The 16,074-nt window shown below is 40.1% G+C and overlaps 1 protein-coding gene across 8 annotated transcripts; it reads right to left on the bottom strand.

The window, feature by feature from the left end:
• Nucleotides 1-1,840: 1,840 nt before the first annotated feature.
• LOC146706998 (uncharacterized) lies at nt 1,841-15,466 on the bottom strand. 8 transcript variants are annotated; one of them, XM_085458316.1, is made up of 6 exons: nt 15,391-15,466; nt 13,972-14,025; nt 13,717-13,834; nt 11,499-11,668; nt 4,769-11,216; nt 1,841-4,474 (listed from the first exon to the last, which is right to left on the bottom strand). In XM_085458316.1, the coding sequence occupies exons 2-6, from the start codon at nt 13,972-13,974 to the stop codon at nt 2,121-2,123; spliced, it is 9,093 nt and encodes a 3,030-aa protein (XP_085314442.1). In that variant the 5' UTR covers nt 13,975-14,025; nt 15,391-15,466; the 3' UTR covers nt 1,841-2,120. The 8 variants fall into 8 exon arrangements, with proteins under 8 accessions (XP_085314442.1, XP_085314444.1, XP_085314440.1 ...); XM_085458318.1 differs by having other exon boundaries at nt 1,841-5,128; nt 5,423-11,216; XM_085458314.1 differs by having other exon boundaries at nt 1,841-5,782; nt 6,077-11,216.
• Nucleotides 15,467-16,074: the final 608 nt, after the last annotated feature.

Genomic DNA, 16,074 nt, shown 5'->3' with positions numbered 1-16,074 from the left:
TGCCGTCTCTGGATGCCCGAGGAATAAAAAGAACCGGGGTGAAACTGATTTCGCAACACACTCACTACGAACACTATTAAGTTGTTCTTTCAACTTGAGTTAACAGCTTGCATGATCATTGATCATGCAAGCTGTTAATTCTTAGAAACCTCTGATTCAGTTGTGGCTTTGGGTCTGACAGACAAAGATGTTTTTCACACTTGAGTAACCTTGAATTGCTGCCTATATATCAGTGCTGCAGCTACAGTATTGTGCAAAGTACTGCTCCTGCTAGGAAAATACTGCTTTACGGGGACAGTGATTTATTGGAAGATGTGCTAACATACTTGGAAAAACTGTTTGTACAGTTCTAAGAAACTCGAAAGTCCGAATTTGTTATGAGCAACTTTGCTTATAACACATTATTCTTCTTGTAATTTCTTTAAAGTATTCTTCAGGCCTAGTTCCCCGGGCTTCTTCACGGACATTCAAAGTTCTTGTTTAGTTGCTGGCTGACTTTTATTCCATCTCTGTCAAGATGATCCGGCACTACTTCAGTCATTTTGAGGCTGAAATGAAGCCCCAAACCATGACAGTCTCCACCTAGCATTAAAGACAGCCGTGGGCAGTCTGTTGTACCTCTTTCATCCATGCATATTACCAGTTTAGATTAGAGATAGATTAGATTAAACTTTATTAATCCCTCGGGTGGGTTCCTCCGGGAAATTCAGTTTCCAGCAGCACAGCACCGACAGAAGTTGCATGTTATAGATACAATAAAGGGGAATGAGAGTACGGATATAAGCAGAAATATACCATATATACACATATATAAATACAGAATATATAATATGGATAAATAGGATTGCACATTTGAGTGAGTCTATTGCACAGTGATTATTGCACAGTCTAATATAAGAAAAAAATATTGCGAATATTGCACAGTGAAAAAAAGCACTACAGCTCAGCTGTTCCCGCCCTCCTTTGTCCTCCTGTCTCCCCTCCCTCTCCCCTCCAGTGAGGAGTTAAACAGTTTGATGGCGTGTGGGACAAAGGAGTTTTTAAGTCTGTTGGTTCTTGAATTTGGGAGAAGCAACCTGTTGCTGAATAGGCTCCTCTGATTATTTACGACAGTGTGCAGAGGATGCCCAGCATTGTCCATAATGTCCAGCAGTTTCTTTAGTATCCTTTTCTCTGCCACTGTCCCCAGAGTGTCCAGCTTCATGCCGACCACAGAGCCAGCCTTCCTGATTAGTTTTTCCAGCCTGGATGAGTCCTTCTCTGCTGTGCTGCTCACCACAGCATAAAAAAGTACTCCTGCAACCACCGACTAGTAAAACATCCTCAGGAGCTTCCTGCAGATGTTAAAAGGCCTCAGTCTCCTGAGGAAGTACAGTCTGCTTTGGCCTTTTTTATACAGGTGCTCTGAGTTGTATGACCAGTCTAATTTGTTGTCCACCCACAGCCCGAGGTACTTGTATGTGTTGACCACCCACCTCCACCTCCTCTCCCTCTATCTGAACTGGGTGGAGCTGGTCTGGACCTCCCGAAGGTCTTTGTACAGTATTGTAACAACATGAATTCTTTAATATGAAAGAATGATCTTAAACAGTGTTTTAAGTTCCATAATTACTCTAAAATATTGGAAGCAAAAATTTGGTTGAAATAAGAATGGTTTTTAATAAACTCCAGTATATAAACATGTATAATAGACACAATGAACATCCAAAAGAACCAGAATGATAATATATATACACAACTTTGAATACTGTGCAATTCAACGGATAGTATTTAAAAATATAGTATCTAAAGAAAATGTATTCATTTAATCTTGTAAAAGTACCCTATAGGACCCCACAAGTCCACATATTTCCTTTATTCCTTTAATATAATAGTTAGAGAAAATGTAAATAATAACTGTTAAAAAATATAAAAACATTTATGATACAAAAAGCAGTTCTACTACATTTAATAAAATAAGAGCAATAATGCTGCACTGTAATCTAGGTAACATCATTGCAAAGCCACGATATATACACACACACACACACACACACACACACACACACACACACACACATAAAACATATAACTACAGTACAAAAAGCACATTAAAAATGGAAACACAAGTCCTTTGAAAGCTATACAAGGTTGGAGAAAAAGAACGTTGACCCTCTTAGGTCATGTTCATTGGGAACTTCAAGGTCCAAGTTTCCTGGATGAAAGTCAAGCCCTCCAAGTGTGTTATATTTACGATTTGGCCTCTTTTGATTTTGTGCTTGATTGGGAAAAACAGTCACATAGTATCCATCTGAAGTGTTAGATGCTCTCATTCTTGAATCTGGAGAAAATTGTGGCAAACGTGTATTGTGTTTGATATGGCCAGATGGGATTCTTCTGGGGTCCCTCATGCCAGTGTTAACTCCAGATGGGGAGATTGCGTGTCCATGGCTGTGTGGAGCCTGGAGATTAAGGTTGGAACCTCTAGCTCTAAGCACATGATGTTTTCCTGTAAAGTCGTCAATATTGAGATCTGAATGATTTAAATCAATATGTTGGTGGAAAACGCCATCCATTCCAGGGAAGCTGGATCTTACTTTGGTTCTATGGGACCTTCTATCAGTATTACGAAGTCTGATATCACCATCTATGTCCAGGTCAGGAAGTTTCATGGTGAGATTTGACATATCTTGTGTGTGATGTTTATGTGAAGGTGTTTGAAAATACAATGAAGGATCATCAATACTAAGACCTGGAGATCTCAGATGCTGCTGTGGAGGGTGCATTGCAACTTTGGGCATGTTGAGGTTCATGTTTGGAGCACTAACCCTTGGGCTTGATATATGTCCCTTCATCTGGGGTTGTTTCATATTCAGTTTTGCATTTGGAAGATTAATATCAAGATTTGTTGGTCTCAAAGCTCCACCAAAGTCAATATCAGATGCTTGATGTAAATCTGGGCTTCTAAACTGAGGCGGCTTGAAATATGGTTGTTTTAATTTTCTGTCTAAATCAAGATCAGCATGAGGGCCATGGATGTTTCCTAAGGGAATATTTGTGTCAACATCTGGACCTCTTATGCCTCTTAACTGAGGGCCATTAAAGTCCATCCTAGGTTGTCCCATGTTACCATTAATCCCTACATCAGGGTGTTTTGTATTGAGCTTGGGACTCTTGAAATTGGCATCAGGTAAATTGAAATCTGACATACTAACGCCAGGTCCAGAAAGTCTCATATGTGGTGTTTTTGCCTGTGGTCCAGAGATACTGAGATCTGGTGTATTTAAACTTGGGATTTTAAATTTTCCTTTTGCACCAGTAACATCTAAAGTTGCCTCAGGCAAACCAATGTCAACATCTGCAGTGTCCATTTCCAAGTTGGGAGCTTTGAGATCCATGTTTGGTAAGTCTACCTTAGTCACATCAAGTCCACCTTTCATCTTTGGAGCTTTGAGATTCAGATCTGGAGTTTTTAGATTTGAATTTAATTTCAAATTTGGGCCTTTTGGTACTTTAGCTCTGACATCTGGTGAATTGAGGTCAACCTTTGGGAGATCTGTTTTTGGTGCAGAAAATCCCAAATCAAGCATTTTCAAATGTGGTGTTTTAAATTTCCCTGAAGGGCTACCAAAGTCAACATCAGGGAAGTCAAAGCCATTTTTAGAACCTTTAAAGTCTATATTTGATGAAGGTAGATTAGGTTCATTAAGTCCACCTTTCACTTTTGGACCTTTGACTTTCAAATTTTGTTCAAAGTCTGGCCCATCTAATTTTGGTCGAGAAAATCCCACATCAGGTAATTTTAAATTTGGAGATTTTAACTTTCCTGATGGGCTACCAAAATCAACATCAGGAATTTCTAAGCCAGTTTTGGAACCTTTGAAGTTGGCATTTGGTGCCCTGAGGTCAATGTTGGAGCCGTCAAAAGTGCCATCAAACTCAGGTCCTTTAACATTTGGTAGATTACTCTTAGACATTTTCAGTTTTGGCATTTTCAGCTTCCCTTTTGGTGTGCCAGTGTTGATATCTGGAGTGTTGATATCTAATTTGGGAGCTTTAAGATCCATGTCTGGTAAGTCCATATCAGGTGCATCAATTCCACCCTTTATCTTTGGAGCTTTTAGATTGAGATCTGGGCCTTCTAACTTTGGACCAGAAAGACCTAAATCAGGCAGATTCAGGTTTGGCTTTTTAAACTTGCCAGATGGACCAGAAATATCTAGATCAAGATCTGCTTTAGGACCTTTGAGGTTGACATTGGGTGTATTTATGTTTGGACCATCCAAGTTGCCATCAATTTCAGGACCTTTAAGGCTTGGAAGGTTGAATTTAGGCATTTTCATTTTGGGGAATTTCAGCTTCCCTTTTGGTGAGCCAATGTTGACATCTGGAGTGTTCATATCTAATTTGGGAGCTTTAAGATCCATGTCTGGTAAGTCCATATCAGGTGCATCAATTCCACCCTTTATCTTTGGAGCTTTTAGATTGAGATCTGGTGACTTCAGAGCTGTGTTTAGGTCCAAATTTGGTCCTTTAGGCAGTGTCCCTGACAGATTAAATTTAGGCATTTTTAATTTCCCAGAAGGAGCATTAACATCCCAATCTGGACCATGAAGTTCTGGCATTTTAACTTTACCCGATGGCAAGTCCCAGTTGGCATTTGGTTTATCCATTTTCAGCTTTGGGGCTTTGAGGTCAATGTTTGGCATGTTTATGTCAGGTGCATTTATTCCACCACTGAAATTGGGACCAGAGATATCTAGGTCAGGTGTTTTAAGGTCCAAGTTAGGGCCTTCTAACTTTGGACCAGAAAGACCTAAATCAGGCAGATTCAGGTTTGGCTTTTTAAACTTGCCAGATAGACCAGAAATATCTAGATCAAGATCCGCTTTAGGACCTTTGAGGTTGACATTGGGTGTATTTATGTTTGGACCTTCCAAGTTGCCATCAATTTCAGGACCTTTAAGGCTTGGAAGGTTGAATTTAGGCATTTTCATTTTGGGGAATTTCAGCTTCCCTTTTGGCGAGCCAATGTTGACATCTGGAGTGTTCATATCTAATTTGGGAGCTTTAAGATCCACGTCTGGTAAGTCCATATCAGGTGCATCAATTCCACCCTTTATCTTTGGAGCTTTTAGATTGAGATCTGGTGACTTCAGATCTGTGTTTAGGTCCAAATTTGGTCCTTTAGGCAGTGTCCCTGACAGATTAAATTTAGGCATTTTTAATTTCCCAGAAGGAGCATTAACATCCCAATCTGGACCATCAAGTTTTGGCATTTTAACTTTACCCGATGGCAAGTCCCAGTTGGCATTTGGTTTATCCATTTTCAGCTTTGGGGCTTTGAGGTCAATGTTTGGCATGTTTATGTCAGGTGCATTTATTCCACCACTGAAATTGGGACCAGAGATATCTAGGTCAGGTGTTTTAAGGTCCAAGTTAGGGCCTTCTAACTTTGGACCAGAAAGACCTAAATCAGGCAGATTCAGGTTTGGCTTTTTAAACTTGCCAGATGGACCAGAAATATCTAGATCAAGATCCGCTTTAGGACCTTTGAGGTTGACATTGGGTGTATTTATGTTTGGACCTTCCAAGTTGCCATCAATTTCAGGACCTTTAAGGCTTGGAAGGTTGAATTTAGGCATTTTCATTTTGGGGAATTTCAGCTTCCCTTTTGGTGAGCCAATGTTGACATCTGGAGTGTTCATATCTAATTTGGGAGCTTTCAGATCCACGTCTGGTAAGTCCATATCAGGTGCATCAATTCCACCCTTTATCTTTGGAGCTTTTAGATTGAGATCTGGTGACTTCAGATCTGTGTTTAGGTCCAAATGTGGTCCTTTAGGCAGTGTCCCTGACAGATTAAATTTAGGCATTTTTAATTTCCCAGAAGGAGCATTAACACCCCAATCTGGACCATCAAGTTTAGGCATTTTAACTTTGCCTGATGGCAAGTCCAAGTTGGCATTTGGTTTATCCATTTTCAGCTTTGGGGCTTTGAGGTCAATGTTTGGCATGTTTATGTCAGGTGCATTTATTCCACCACTGAAATTGGGACCAGAGATATCTAGGTCAGGTGTTTTAAGGTCCAAGTTAGGGCCTTCTAACTTTGGACCAGAAAGACCTAAATCAGGCAGATTCAGGTTTGGCTTTTTAAACTTGCCAGATGGACCAGAAATATCTAGATCAAGATCCGCTTTAGGACCTTTGAGGTTGACATTGGGTGTATTTATGTTTGGACCTTCCAAGTTGCCATCAATTTCAGGACCTTTAAGGCTTGGAAGGTTGAATTTAGGCATTTTCATTTTGGGGAATTTCAGCTTCCCTTTTGGCGAGCCAATGTTGACATCTGGAGTGTTCATATCTAATTTGGGAGCTTTAAGATCCACGTCTGGTAAGTCCATATCAGGTGCATCAATTCCACCCTTTATCTTTGGAGCTTTTAGATTGAGATCTGGTGACTTCAGATCTGTGTTTAGGTCCAAATTTGGTCCTTTAGGCAGTGTCCCTGACAGATTAAATTTAGGCATTTTTAATTTCCCAGAAGGAGCATTAACATCCCAATCTGGACCATCAAGTTTTGGCATTTTAACTTTACCCGATGGCAAGTCCCAGTTGGCATTTGGTTTATCCATTTTCAGCTTTGGGGCTTTGAGGTCAATGTTTGGCATGTTTATGTCAGGTGCATTTATTCCACCACTGAAATTGGGACCAGAGATATCTAGGTCAGGTGTTTTAAGGTCCAAGTTAGGGCCTTCTAACTTTGGACCAGAAAGACCTAAATCAGGCAGATTCAGGTTTGGCTTTTTAAACTTGCCAGATGGACCAGAAATATCTAGATCAAGATCCGCTTTAGGACCTTTGAGGTTGACATTGGGTGTATTTATGTTTGGACCTTCAAAGTTGCCATCAATTTCAGGACCTTTAAGGCTTGGAAGGTTGAATTTAGGCATTTTCATTTTGGGGAATTTCAGCTTCCCTTTTGGCGAGCCAATGTTGACATCTGGAGGGTTCATATCTAATTTGGGAGCTTTAAGATCCATGCCTGATAAGTCCATATCTGGTGCATCAATTCCACCCTTTATCTTTGGAGCTTTTAGATTGAGATCTGGTGACTTCAGGTCTGTGTTTAGGTCCAAATTTGGTCCTTTAGGCAGTGTCCCTGACAGATTAAATTTAGGCATTTTTAATTTCCCAGAAGGAGCATTAACACCCCAATCTGGACCATCAAGTTTAGGCATTTTAACTTTGCCTGATGGCAAGTCCAAGTTGGCATTTGGTTTATCCATTTTCAGCTTTGGGGCTTTGAGGTCAATGTTTGGCATGTTTATGTCAGGTGCATTTATTCCACCACTAAAATTGGGACCAGAGATATCTAGGTCAGGTGTTTTAAGGTCCAAGTTAGGGCCTTCTAACTTTGGACCAGAAAGACCTAAATCAGGCAGATTCAGGTTTGGCTTTTTAAACTTGCCAGATGGACCAGAAATATCTAGATCAAGATCCGCTTTAGGACCTTTGAGGTTGACATTGGGTGTATTTATGTTTGGACCTTCCAAGTTGCCATCAATTTCAGGACCTTTAAGGCTTGGAAGGTTGAATTTAGGCATTTTCATTTTGGGGAATTTCAGCTTCCCTTTTGGTGAGCCAATGTTGACATCTGGAGTGTTCATATCTAATTTGGGAGCTTTCAGATCCATGTCTGGTAAGTCCATATCAGGTGCATCAATTCCACCCTTTATCTTTGGAGCTTTTAGATTGAGATCTGGTGACTTCAGATCTGTGTTTAGGTCCAAATTTGGTCCTTTAGGCAGTGTCCCTGACAGATTAAATTTAGGCATTTTTAATTTCCCAGAAGGAGCATTAACACCCCAATCTGGACCATCAAGTTTAGGCATTTTAACTTTGCCTGATGGCAAGTCCAAGTTGGCATTTGGTTTATCCATTTTCAGCTTTGGGGCTTTGAGGTCAATGTTTGGCATGTTTATGTCAGGTGCATTTATTCCACCACTGAAATTGGGACCAGAGATATCTAGGTCAGGTGTTTTAAGGTCCAAGTTAGGGCCTTCTAACTTTGGACCAGAAAGACCTAAATCAGGCAGATTCAGGTTTGGCTTTTTAAACTTGCCAGATGGACCAGAAATATCTAGATCAAGATCCGCTTTAGGACCTTTGAGGTTGACATTGGGTGTATTTATGTTTGGACCTTCCAAGTTGCCATCAATTTCAGGACCTTTAAGGCTTGGAAGGTTGAATTTAGGCATTTTCATTTTGGGGAATTTCAGCTTCCCTTTTGGTGAGCCAATGTTGACATCTGGAGTGTTCATATCTAATTTGGGAGCTTTCAGATCCATGTCTGGTAAGTCCATATCAGGTGCATCAATTCCACCCTTTATCTTTGGAGCTTTTAGATTGAGATCTGGTGACTTCAGATCTGTGTTTAGGTCCAAATTTGGTCCTTTAGGCAGTGTCCCTGACAGATTAAATTTAGGCATTTTTAATTTCCCAGAAGGAGCATTAACACCCCAATCTGGACCATCAAGTTTAGGCATTTTAACTTTGCCTGATGGCAAGTCCAAGTTGGCATTTGGTTTATCCATTTTCAGCTTTGGGGCTTTGAGGTCAATGTTTGGCATGTTTATGTCAGGTGCATTTATTCCACCACTGAAATTGGGACCAGAGATATCTAGGTCAGGTGTTTTAAGGTCCAAGTTAGGGCCTTCTAACTTTGGACCAGAAAGACCTAAATCAGGCAGATTCAGGTTTGGCTTTTTAAACTTGCCAGATGGACCAGAAATATCTAGATCAAGATCCGCTTTAGGACCTTTGAGGTTGACATTGGGTGTATTTATGTTTGGACCTTCCAAGTTGCCATCAATTTCAGGACCTTTAAGGCTTGGAAGGTTGAATTTAGGCATTTTCATTTTGGGGAATTTCAGCTTCCCTTTTGGTGAGCCAATGTTGACATCTGGAGTGTCCATATCTAATTTGGGAGCTTTCAGATCCATGTCTGGTAAGTCCATATCAGGTGCATCAATTCCACCCTTTATCTTTGGAGCTTTTAGATTGAGATCTGGTGACTTCAGATCTGTGTTTAGGTCCAAATTTGGTCCTTTAGGCAGTGTCCCTGACAGATTAAATTTAGGCATTTTTAATTTCCCAGAAGGAGCATTAACACCCCAATCTGAACCATCAAGTTTTGGCATTTTAACTTTGCCTGATAGCAAGTCCAAGTTGGCATTTGGTTTATCCATTTTCAGCTTTGGGGCTTTGAGGTCAATGTTTGGCATGTTTATGTCAGGTGCATTTATTCCACCACTGAAATTGGGACCAGAGATATCTAGGTCAGGTGTTTTAAGGTCCAAGTTAGGGCCTTCTAACTTTGGACCAGAAAGACCTAAATCAGGCAGATTCAGGTTTGGCTTTTTAAACTTGCCTGATGGACCAGAAATATCTAGATCAAGATCCGCTTTAGGACCTTTGAGGTTGACATTGGGTGTATTTATGTTTGGACCTTCCAAGTTGCCATCAATTTCAGGACCTTTAAGGCTTGGAAGGTTGAATTTAGGCATTTTCATTTTGGGGAATTTCAGCTTCCCTTTTGGTGAGCCAATGTTGACTTCTGGAGTGTTCATATCTAATTTGGGAGCTTTAAGATCCATGTCTGGTAAGTCCATATCAGGTGCATCAATTCCACCCTTTATCTTTGGAGCTTTTAGATTGAGATCTGGTGACTTCAGATCTGCGTTCAGGTCTAAATTTGGTCCTTTAGGCAGTGTCCCTGACAGATTAAATTTAGGCATTTTTAATTTCCCAGAAGGAGCATTAACATCCCAATCTGGACCATGAAGTTCTGGCATTTTGAGATCGCCTGATGGAAAGTCTAAGTTAGCTTTTGGTGCATTAATTTTTAGTTTTTGTGCTTTGAGGTCAACATTTGGCACATTTATGTCAGGTGCATTTAGTTTTAAATTTGACCCTCTAGGCAGTGTACCTGAAAGCTGTCCATCGAGTCCATCCAAGTCTCCATTCAAACCAGGAACCTGAATGACTGGTAAGTCAAATTTGGGCATTCTAAACGTTGGAGCCCTGTATTTTCCAGATGGACCTTTAATACTAACTGATGGAGCATCAGTGGCCCAATTTTCACCCTTAAGGTCAGCTTTGGGAATGTTTGCATCAGGTGCAGACATGCCACCTTTTAGTTTTGATGTTTTCAATCTTAGGTCAGGTGTTTTAACATCAGTGTCACTTTTGAGCATGCCAGATTGAGCGTCCAAATCTAAATCAGGAGATTTAAGAGAAATCCTTGGTTTCTTGTGTGACATCTTGATTTCACCTAAAGGCATGTCAGTGTCTGTTCCACTGATATCTGGTTTTGATACATTAATACCCAACATTCCTTGCTCTGAATCAGGTGATATCCCAGACAGCCTAAGCTGGGGTGATTTTACATAACTGGAAGAATCGTCCAAATTTAGATCTGGGTTTTTCAGTCTCTTGGAATACTTTAGACTGAGTTTCCCTGGTGTGCCTTCATGCTTAACGTCACATTCTGGACCACTAAAAGAAGATCCTGAGAGGCCCAGATCTGGCAGTTTAAATGTAGGCATTTTGAATTCCTGGTTTCTTCCTTCAATGGCCACTTTGGGAACGCTGGAATTAACAGATGGACCACAGAAACTTCTGCCATCAAGGTCTATCCCCATTTCAGGGGTAGTAATGTTTGAACCTTTTAGGCCTACATCTACTTCTGGAACTTCAAGTCCAATTTGAGGATTTTCAAGATTTCGCATTGCATTGTCAAATGATGGGTGGTCAGTATTTTGCAATTGCATACAAGATGTAGTGCTGACATTTGGGTCTTCTGGTAAGTCTAGATCTGGACATCTGGCACCGATTTTGAATCTTGGAACCTGAGCTTCACTTAGATTAGTCCCATTCAAGCCAAGACCTAGCGGTGGAAGATTCAGATTGCTGCCATCTGTTAAGCTTCCCTCATAAGAGTGTGAATCAGCATTAGCATCTGTGATTAAAGTCTTGGATTTCAGAAGTCCAAAGTCAACTCCAAGGCGAGGCAGCCCCATGTCATTTCTTTGGTTGACCTTGGATGAGCTTTGTACAGGTGGTTTGGCAGTAAACTCCCCATTCACGTAGCCCCCTTTAACACTGGGTACATCATCCATCAAAAACTTCTTGATTTTGGTGTTGTACAGTTTGTTGTAGGAATCCGTCAGCATCTGGAAACAGTGAGAAGTTGATGATTGGAATGAAACTATAACATGAGAGTTTATGTGTTGTAACAGATGGGAGATAATTATTAATTATCAATTGTCATCATCATCACTATTTAATTTGAGTACCAAATTCTCTTGTTTTGTTTTTTGCATCCAGCATTAAATGTATCTGCATCAGAAAATGTAAACAATTGTGAACTGTGTTCCACTGTTGCATAAACATACTGAAACTAATATAATTACTAATCCTTTATTTTTAATTGATATTATCTGCATTTAACCTACAGCCCCAGGACCCTTGGTACACTGGTCCAGATTGTCAAGGCTCTTGCTCCGGTTGCTTCGAGTGAGGACTTGAACTTTATCATCAAATGGCTCCATCAGCTTCAGTACTTTTGACACCTCTTCTTTGGACAGTTGATCAAAATTGATTGTTGCCCCCAGAATTTCATCCCCTGAAAAAGACAAATGAAGTTCTTGCACAAAAAAAAACAGAACATGCTTGACTGTGTGCAAATAATACTGTATATCCTTCAAGGGCAGTTTTAGTACTTTAAACCTGGCCTGATCTTGACCTAGAACAGCGGTCAGCAACCTTTAACACCCAAAGAGCCATTTGGACCCAGTTTCCAAAGAAAAGAAAACACTGGGAGCCGCAAATACTTTTTGACATCTAAAATGAAGATAACACCGTTATTGTTTTTTACCTTTATGCTTTGTATAAACACCTAAAGTGTGTTGCTCATGAAATTCATGAAGTGCTACAGAGAAAATTACATTTTATTTATGTAATGAACACATTTTGACCTTTTAAAAAATATAACAAAAAGGAAAGGCACCTAGTTGAAGGTCTATTTTAAATGAATTAAAAAGCTGAAGCTAAATTATTCATATACTAAACAAAAACTGTAGTGAGCCGTCATCCTTATATCACCTTTATATCACAGCTGCCATTTCGCAGCCTGTAGCGGAGCCCTGACCTGAATTTTAAAAATAATTGGGAAAAAAATCACTTAACTGCCTCAAAAATGAAAAATAAATATTTGCAAAATATTTATTTTACGTGGTTAAATGGCCTGCATTTGGTAAATGGCCTGTATTTGTATAGCGCTTTTCTAGTCCCTAAGGACCCCAAAGCGCTTCACACTACATTCAGTCATTCACCCATTCACACACACATTCACACACTGGTGATGAAGCTACATTGTAGCCACAGCTGCCCTGGGGCGCACTGACAGAGGCGAGGCTGCCGGACACTGGCGCCACCGGGCCCTCTGACCACCACCAGTAGGCAAACATGGGGTTAATGTGTGTGGCAGGGCGTAGTTTGCAGTGCTGCTGCAGGGGAGGTGGACGGACCTGAGCGGCTTCCACAATCAAGCCTCGCCTGTTTAAAGTCTGTGCTCTCTCTGCTGTTGTGTTGGTATGTGTCGGGCTGTGAGCTGGAAAGCTACAGCTGGCTGTTTGGCTACAGCAGTCATGTGTGAAAAGTGGTCAATAAACAAACATCGTCGGGTCTGCCGTTGTATGTTTACAATGGGACTGTGATGGCATCAGCCACACAGGGGTAAATCAGTCCATTTTTTACTTTATTAGTTTGCTTTGCAGTTTTCTTCATTAATCATTTGGTTAAACCTAACACTGGTATTATGAGGCGCGCACATAGTAACATTGTGTGGTTTTTCTAAAATGTTTTGTTATATTAATTATGTTTCTCTCTCTTTGAGTTACCTGGGTTTGGGCGGTGGCTGTTTCCTGTCTGGGCAAAAGGCGTGGCTGAGGACTCTGGGAACAAAATGCCTGCTCAGCAGGACCAACCATGGGCTTACCAGGAGCAGGGGTGTTTTAGGTTTAGTTAGGTTATTCTGTGCTTAGTTAATATTAGTGTGTGTTTTTGTTTTCCCCCCTATGGTGTGTAAATGGTTTGGCCAAATCATTATAAAAGCTACCCTCATGTGTCTTTGTAATTAGGCCAGTTTGTGAGTTAAGTTGTGTCTCACTTTGTTTTGTTTAAGTTTCTGGAAATTCCTTTTTGTAGAGTTCTATTTAGTTGCCCTCTTTTATGGGCCTGCTAAGTATGTTTTTGAATTTTGTTAATTTTGGACTTTTTGAGGGTTAAAATAAAGAAAACCCTTTTTGAAGGCACTTTTTTGCCTGTGTCCTCTTTGCTTTGGCTGCTTGGTCCCTCACAGGGACTTCAGGTCCAGACTGTCTGCGCACAGCGTCTGCAAATCGGGGCTGTACGAAGTCACTTCATCTTTACGCAGGACTGTAAGCTGTCCTCTTTGAGGCGTGAGCGGTGTTTGTTTTTACCATAGCTCATGGTGGAGAATAGCTGCTCACATACGTATGTGGATCCGAAGATCCATAATTGCACTTAAATGTACAATAGTTTCCTTGAATTTAAGGTGTGTTCTTTTTAGAAACAACTATTTTATTTCTTGTTTTCAAAAAGTCAAAAACAATACGAAGAGAAGTTTCAATAGGATGTCAAGATTCATACCTTCCTTTAGTCCTTTGCCGGAAGAGACATTATTGATACTGGAAATGACTACCCCTCCCTCCTCTAACTGCTCCAAGGTCAGGGCTTCAGAGAGGCTTCTTCCCCTGCGGTGTGAAGGCTGCAAGTAAAAGCAACATTTTTGTAAACTGAACAGAAGAATTACTCCTCTAAAGTAGACAATTTAAAACAAAATATTCAATTCTGTATATATGAGCATTTTAGGAAGAATTAAAACAATATGTAAACGTTTCATACCATGACTCTTGTGGTTTTCTCACTATTGCACTGAGAAATCCAGGTTGACTAAGCCTGTAAAAGAACAAATAATATACAGTTAACAGACTGATTAACAGATTAAGGGAGCAAGTAAAACAAATGGCAAACTGTTCATGTATTTTCCTTAAAGTAGAGCATTAAACCAGTCAGCTACAACATTAAAATGGAATGAATTCAGCCCTTCTAAAAGATTTTTACTATACATACTAAATGTAAAAAATCTTAAGGCTTTGAGGAAGACTGTATCCATTTTTGTACATACTGTACTGTACTGTATGTGCTTGGAGAAGTGGCACCCAGGTGAGTCAGCAGATGCATCTTTCAGGTATTCAAACTATGGCTTTGAAACTGTTAGCTCATCATTAAGGAAAACCTAGAACAGGTTTTTCAAGACTGTTTTCTTTTTGCAAGCACACAAAGCCCAAGCAGCCACACCCACTGCTTCCTAACACAATGACACAAGAACACAGAAAGGCCTCCTGTGAATCCAACACAGTATGATCTATGGGTTTTTATAATTCCACACATTAATAGAAAATGTGAAATAAATGTCCACACAAATGTCTCCGCAACCTCAGTGTACTATTGCTGAACAGCAACAACATAAAGAGTGATCAGGCAACAGGTATTACATGGACATGTCAATAACTATCTCAGGACTGTTAAAATACATAAAATGTTAAAACAACATGATAGTTGGCAATAGACTCTTTTTATTTTTCACTTTAAGTGAAATCATATTAAGGTACAATAATATACATAATTTATGTTTGTATGATGTTTAAATTGAAAAAGAAATTAGCAAAAAGGTAACAATTAGACATGTAAACAACTCCAATCAAACATCTCCTCATGAGGATTTTATCCTTCGCTAGCATGAAAAGACGAAACCTTCAGCATTTAGCAGGTATCGTGCACAACTTCAAATGGCATTTGATTAAAGGACGCCACTGATATACTATTCAGTTACATATTAAACATTTTACAAGTAAGCCAAAGTGCACATGCCTTTGTTGAGTCCCAATTAGAAGAATGAACTACAGTGCTAATATTTAACAATCCTCAGATAACGTATAATTTCTAATTATAAAAAAGTGAAAACATCAAGATGCAGAACAATGATGACCAGACATGTTCTTTCAAAAAAAAAAAACATTTTGTGAGGGTTTTTTTTTTTCTTGAGAGGTTTATTGAAAGATTTACTAATGTCATAAAGAAAAGTAATGCCTTTCAAAAGAAAAAGAGATGCTTGTTTAGCTGCAAAAATAAAATAAACCTGAAGACAGATTGAATGGTATATGGTGAAATGGTGCCAGGTGAAAAGCTGAAATGCAACCCACTACCACCACCACGCATGAAACCTGCTAGTGAAAAGTAAATTTAAGAAACTGAGCTTACCTCAGCATGCATGTGCCTGCTGTGGTGTTGGAGTCGTGTCGTAAAGTTTCCCCACAGAGTCACCAGTCCATGCTATTTCCACTGAAGGGTGAGAATGAGGATATACAGAGCAGTCAGGTGGACATATACTCAACCTGAAGCAGCCAAACAGGTTCCATTTTAAAGAGCCATTAACTGTCAACAGACACAAACATGCGTTTTTGCATCATACGCCCTCATGAAACTTTCACACACCTTGACTACCACATGCCTCTGGCTCGCTGCATATAAACACAAATACACACGACAACAGACAAGAGTCTGTGTCGTGTCAGTGTCTGACCCACGTGTCTGTCACACAGCCGCACATTTCTTCCTAGAAAGCAAACAGATAGAGTATGCACGCATGTTAAAGCTAGCATTACGGTTGATTCCTGATTTTAAGGGACCAAAATACAAAATAAAAAAACAAACACTCCCCCTGACAACTTGATAAGTGTGGTAAGAAAAATTCTGACCTGAGCCAAGGGAGCGGCAGGCGTTCACCGTGTGAGTCACTCCGATTAGTCACTTGTTGGGGACAAAGACTGTTGTCTGATTCAATCTGGATTGAAAGAAAAGAGAGCTCAGTTGCATTCACAGAATTATATAATCCTACCTGAAAGGGTACAGCTGCAGCTCCATATGGGCTCTGACTGTACAGTG

This window comes from Copadichromis virginalis, linkage group LG6 (genome assembly GCF_057382275.1).
Source record: "Copadichromis virginalis isolate Kocher_CV1m ecotype Utaka linkage group LG6, C_Virginalis_male_GT1.1, whole genome shotgun sequence".
Classification (NCBI taxonomy): domain Eukaryota; kingdom Metazoa; phylum Chordata; class Actinopteri; order Cichliformes; family Cichlidae; genus Copadichromis; species Copadichromis virginalis.
This window is presented reverse-complemented; position numbering and strand designations above follow the sequence as displayed.

Coding starts and splice junctions, on each gene's coding strand:
- LOC146706998 (XM_085458310.1), bottom strand. Junction 11,669..13,716: donor CGGCAAAGGACTAAAGGAAG/GTATGAATCTTG, acceptor TGTCTTTTTCAG/GGGATGAAATTCTGGGGGCA. Junction 11,217..11,498: donor GTACCAAGGGTCCTGGGGCT/GTAGGTTAAATG, acceptor CACTGTTTCCAG/ATGCTGACGGATTCCTACAA.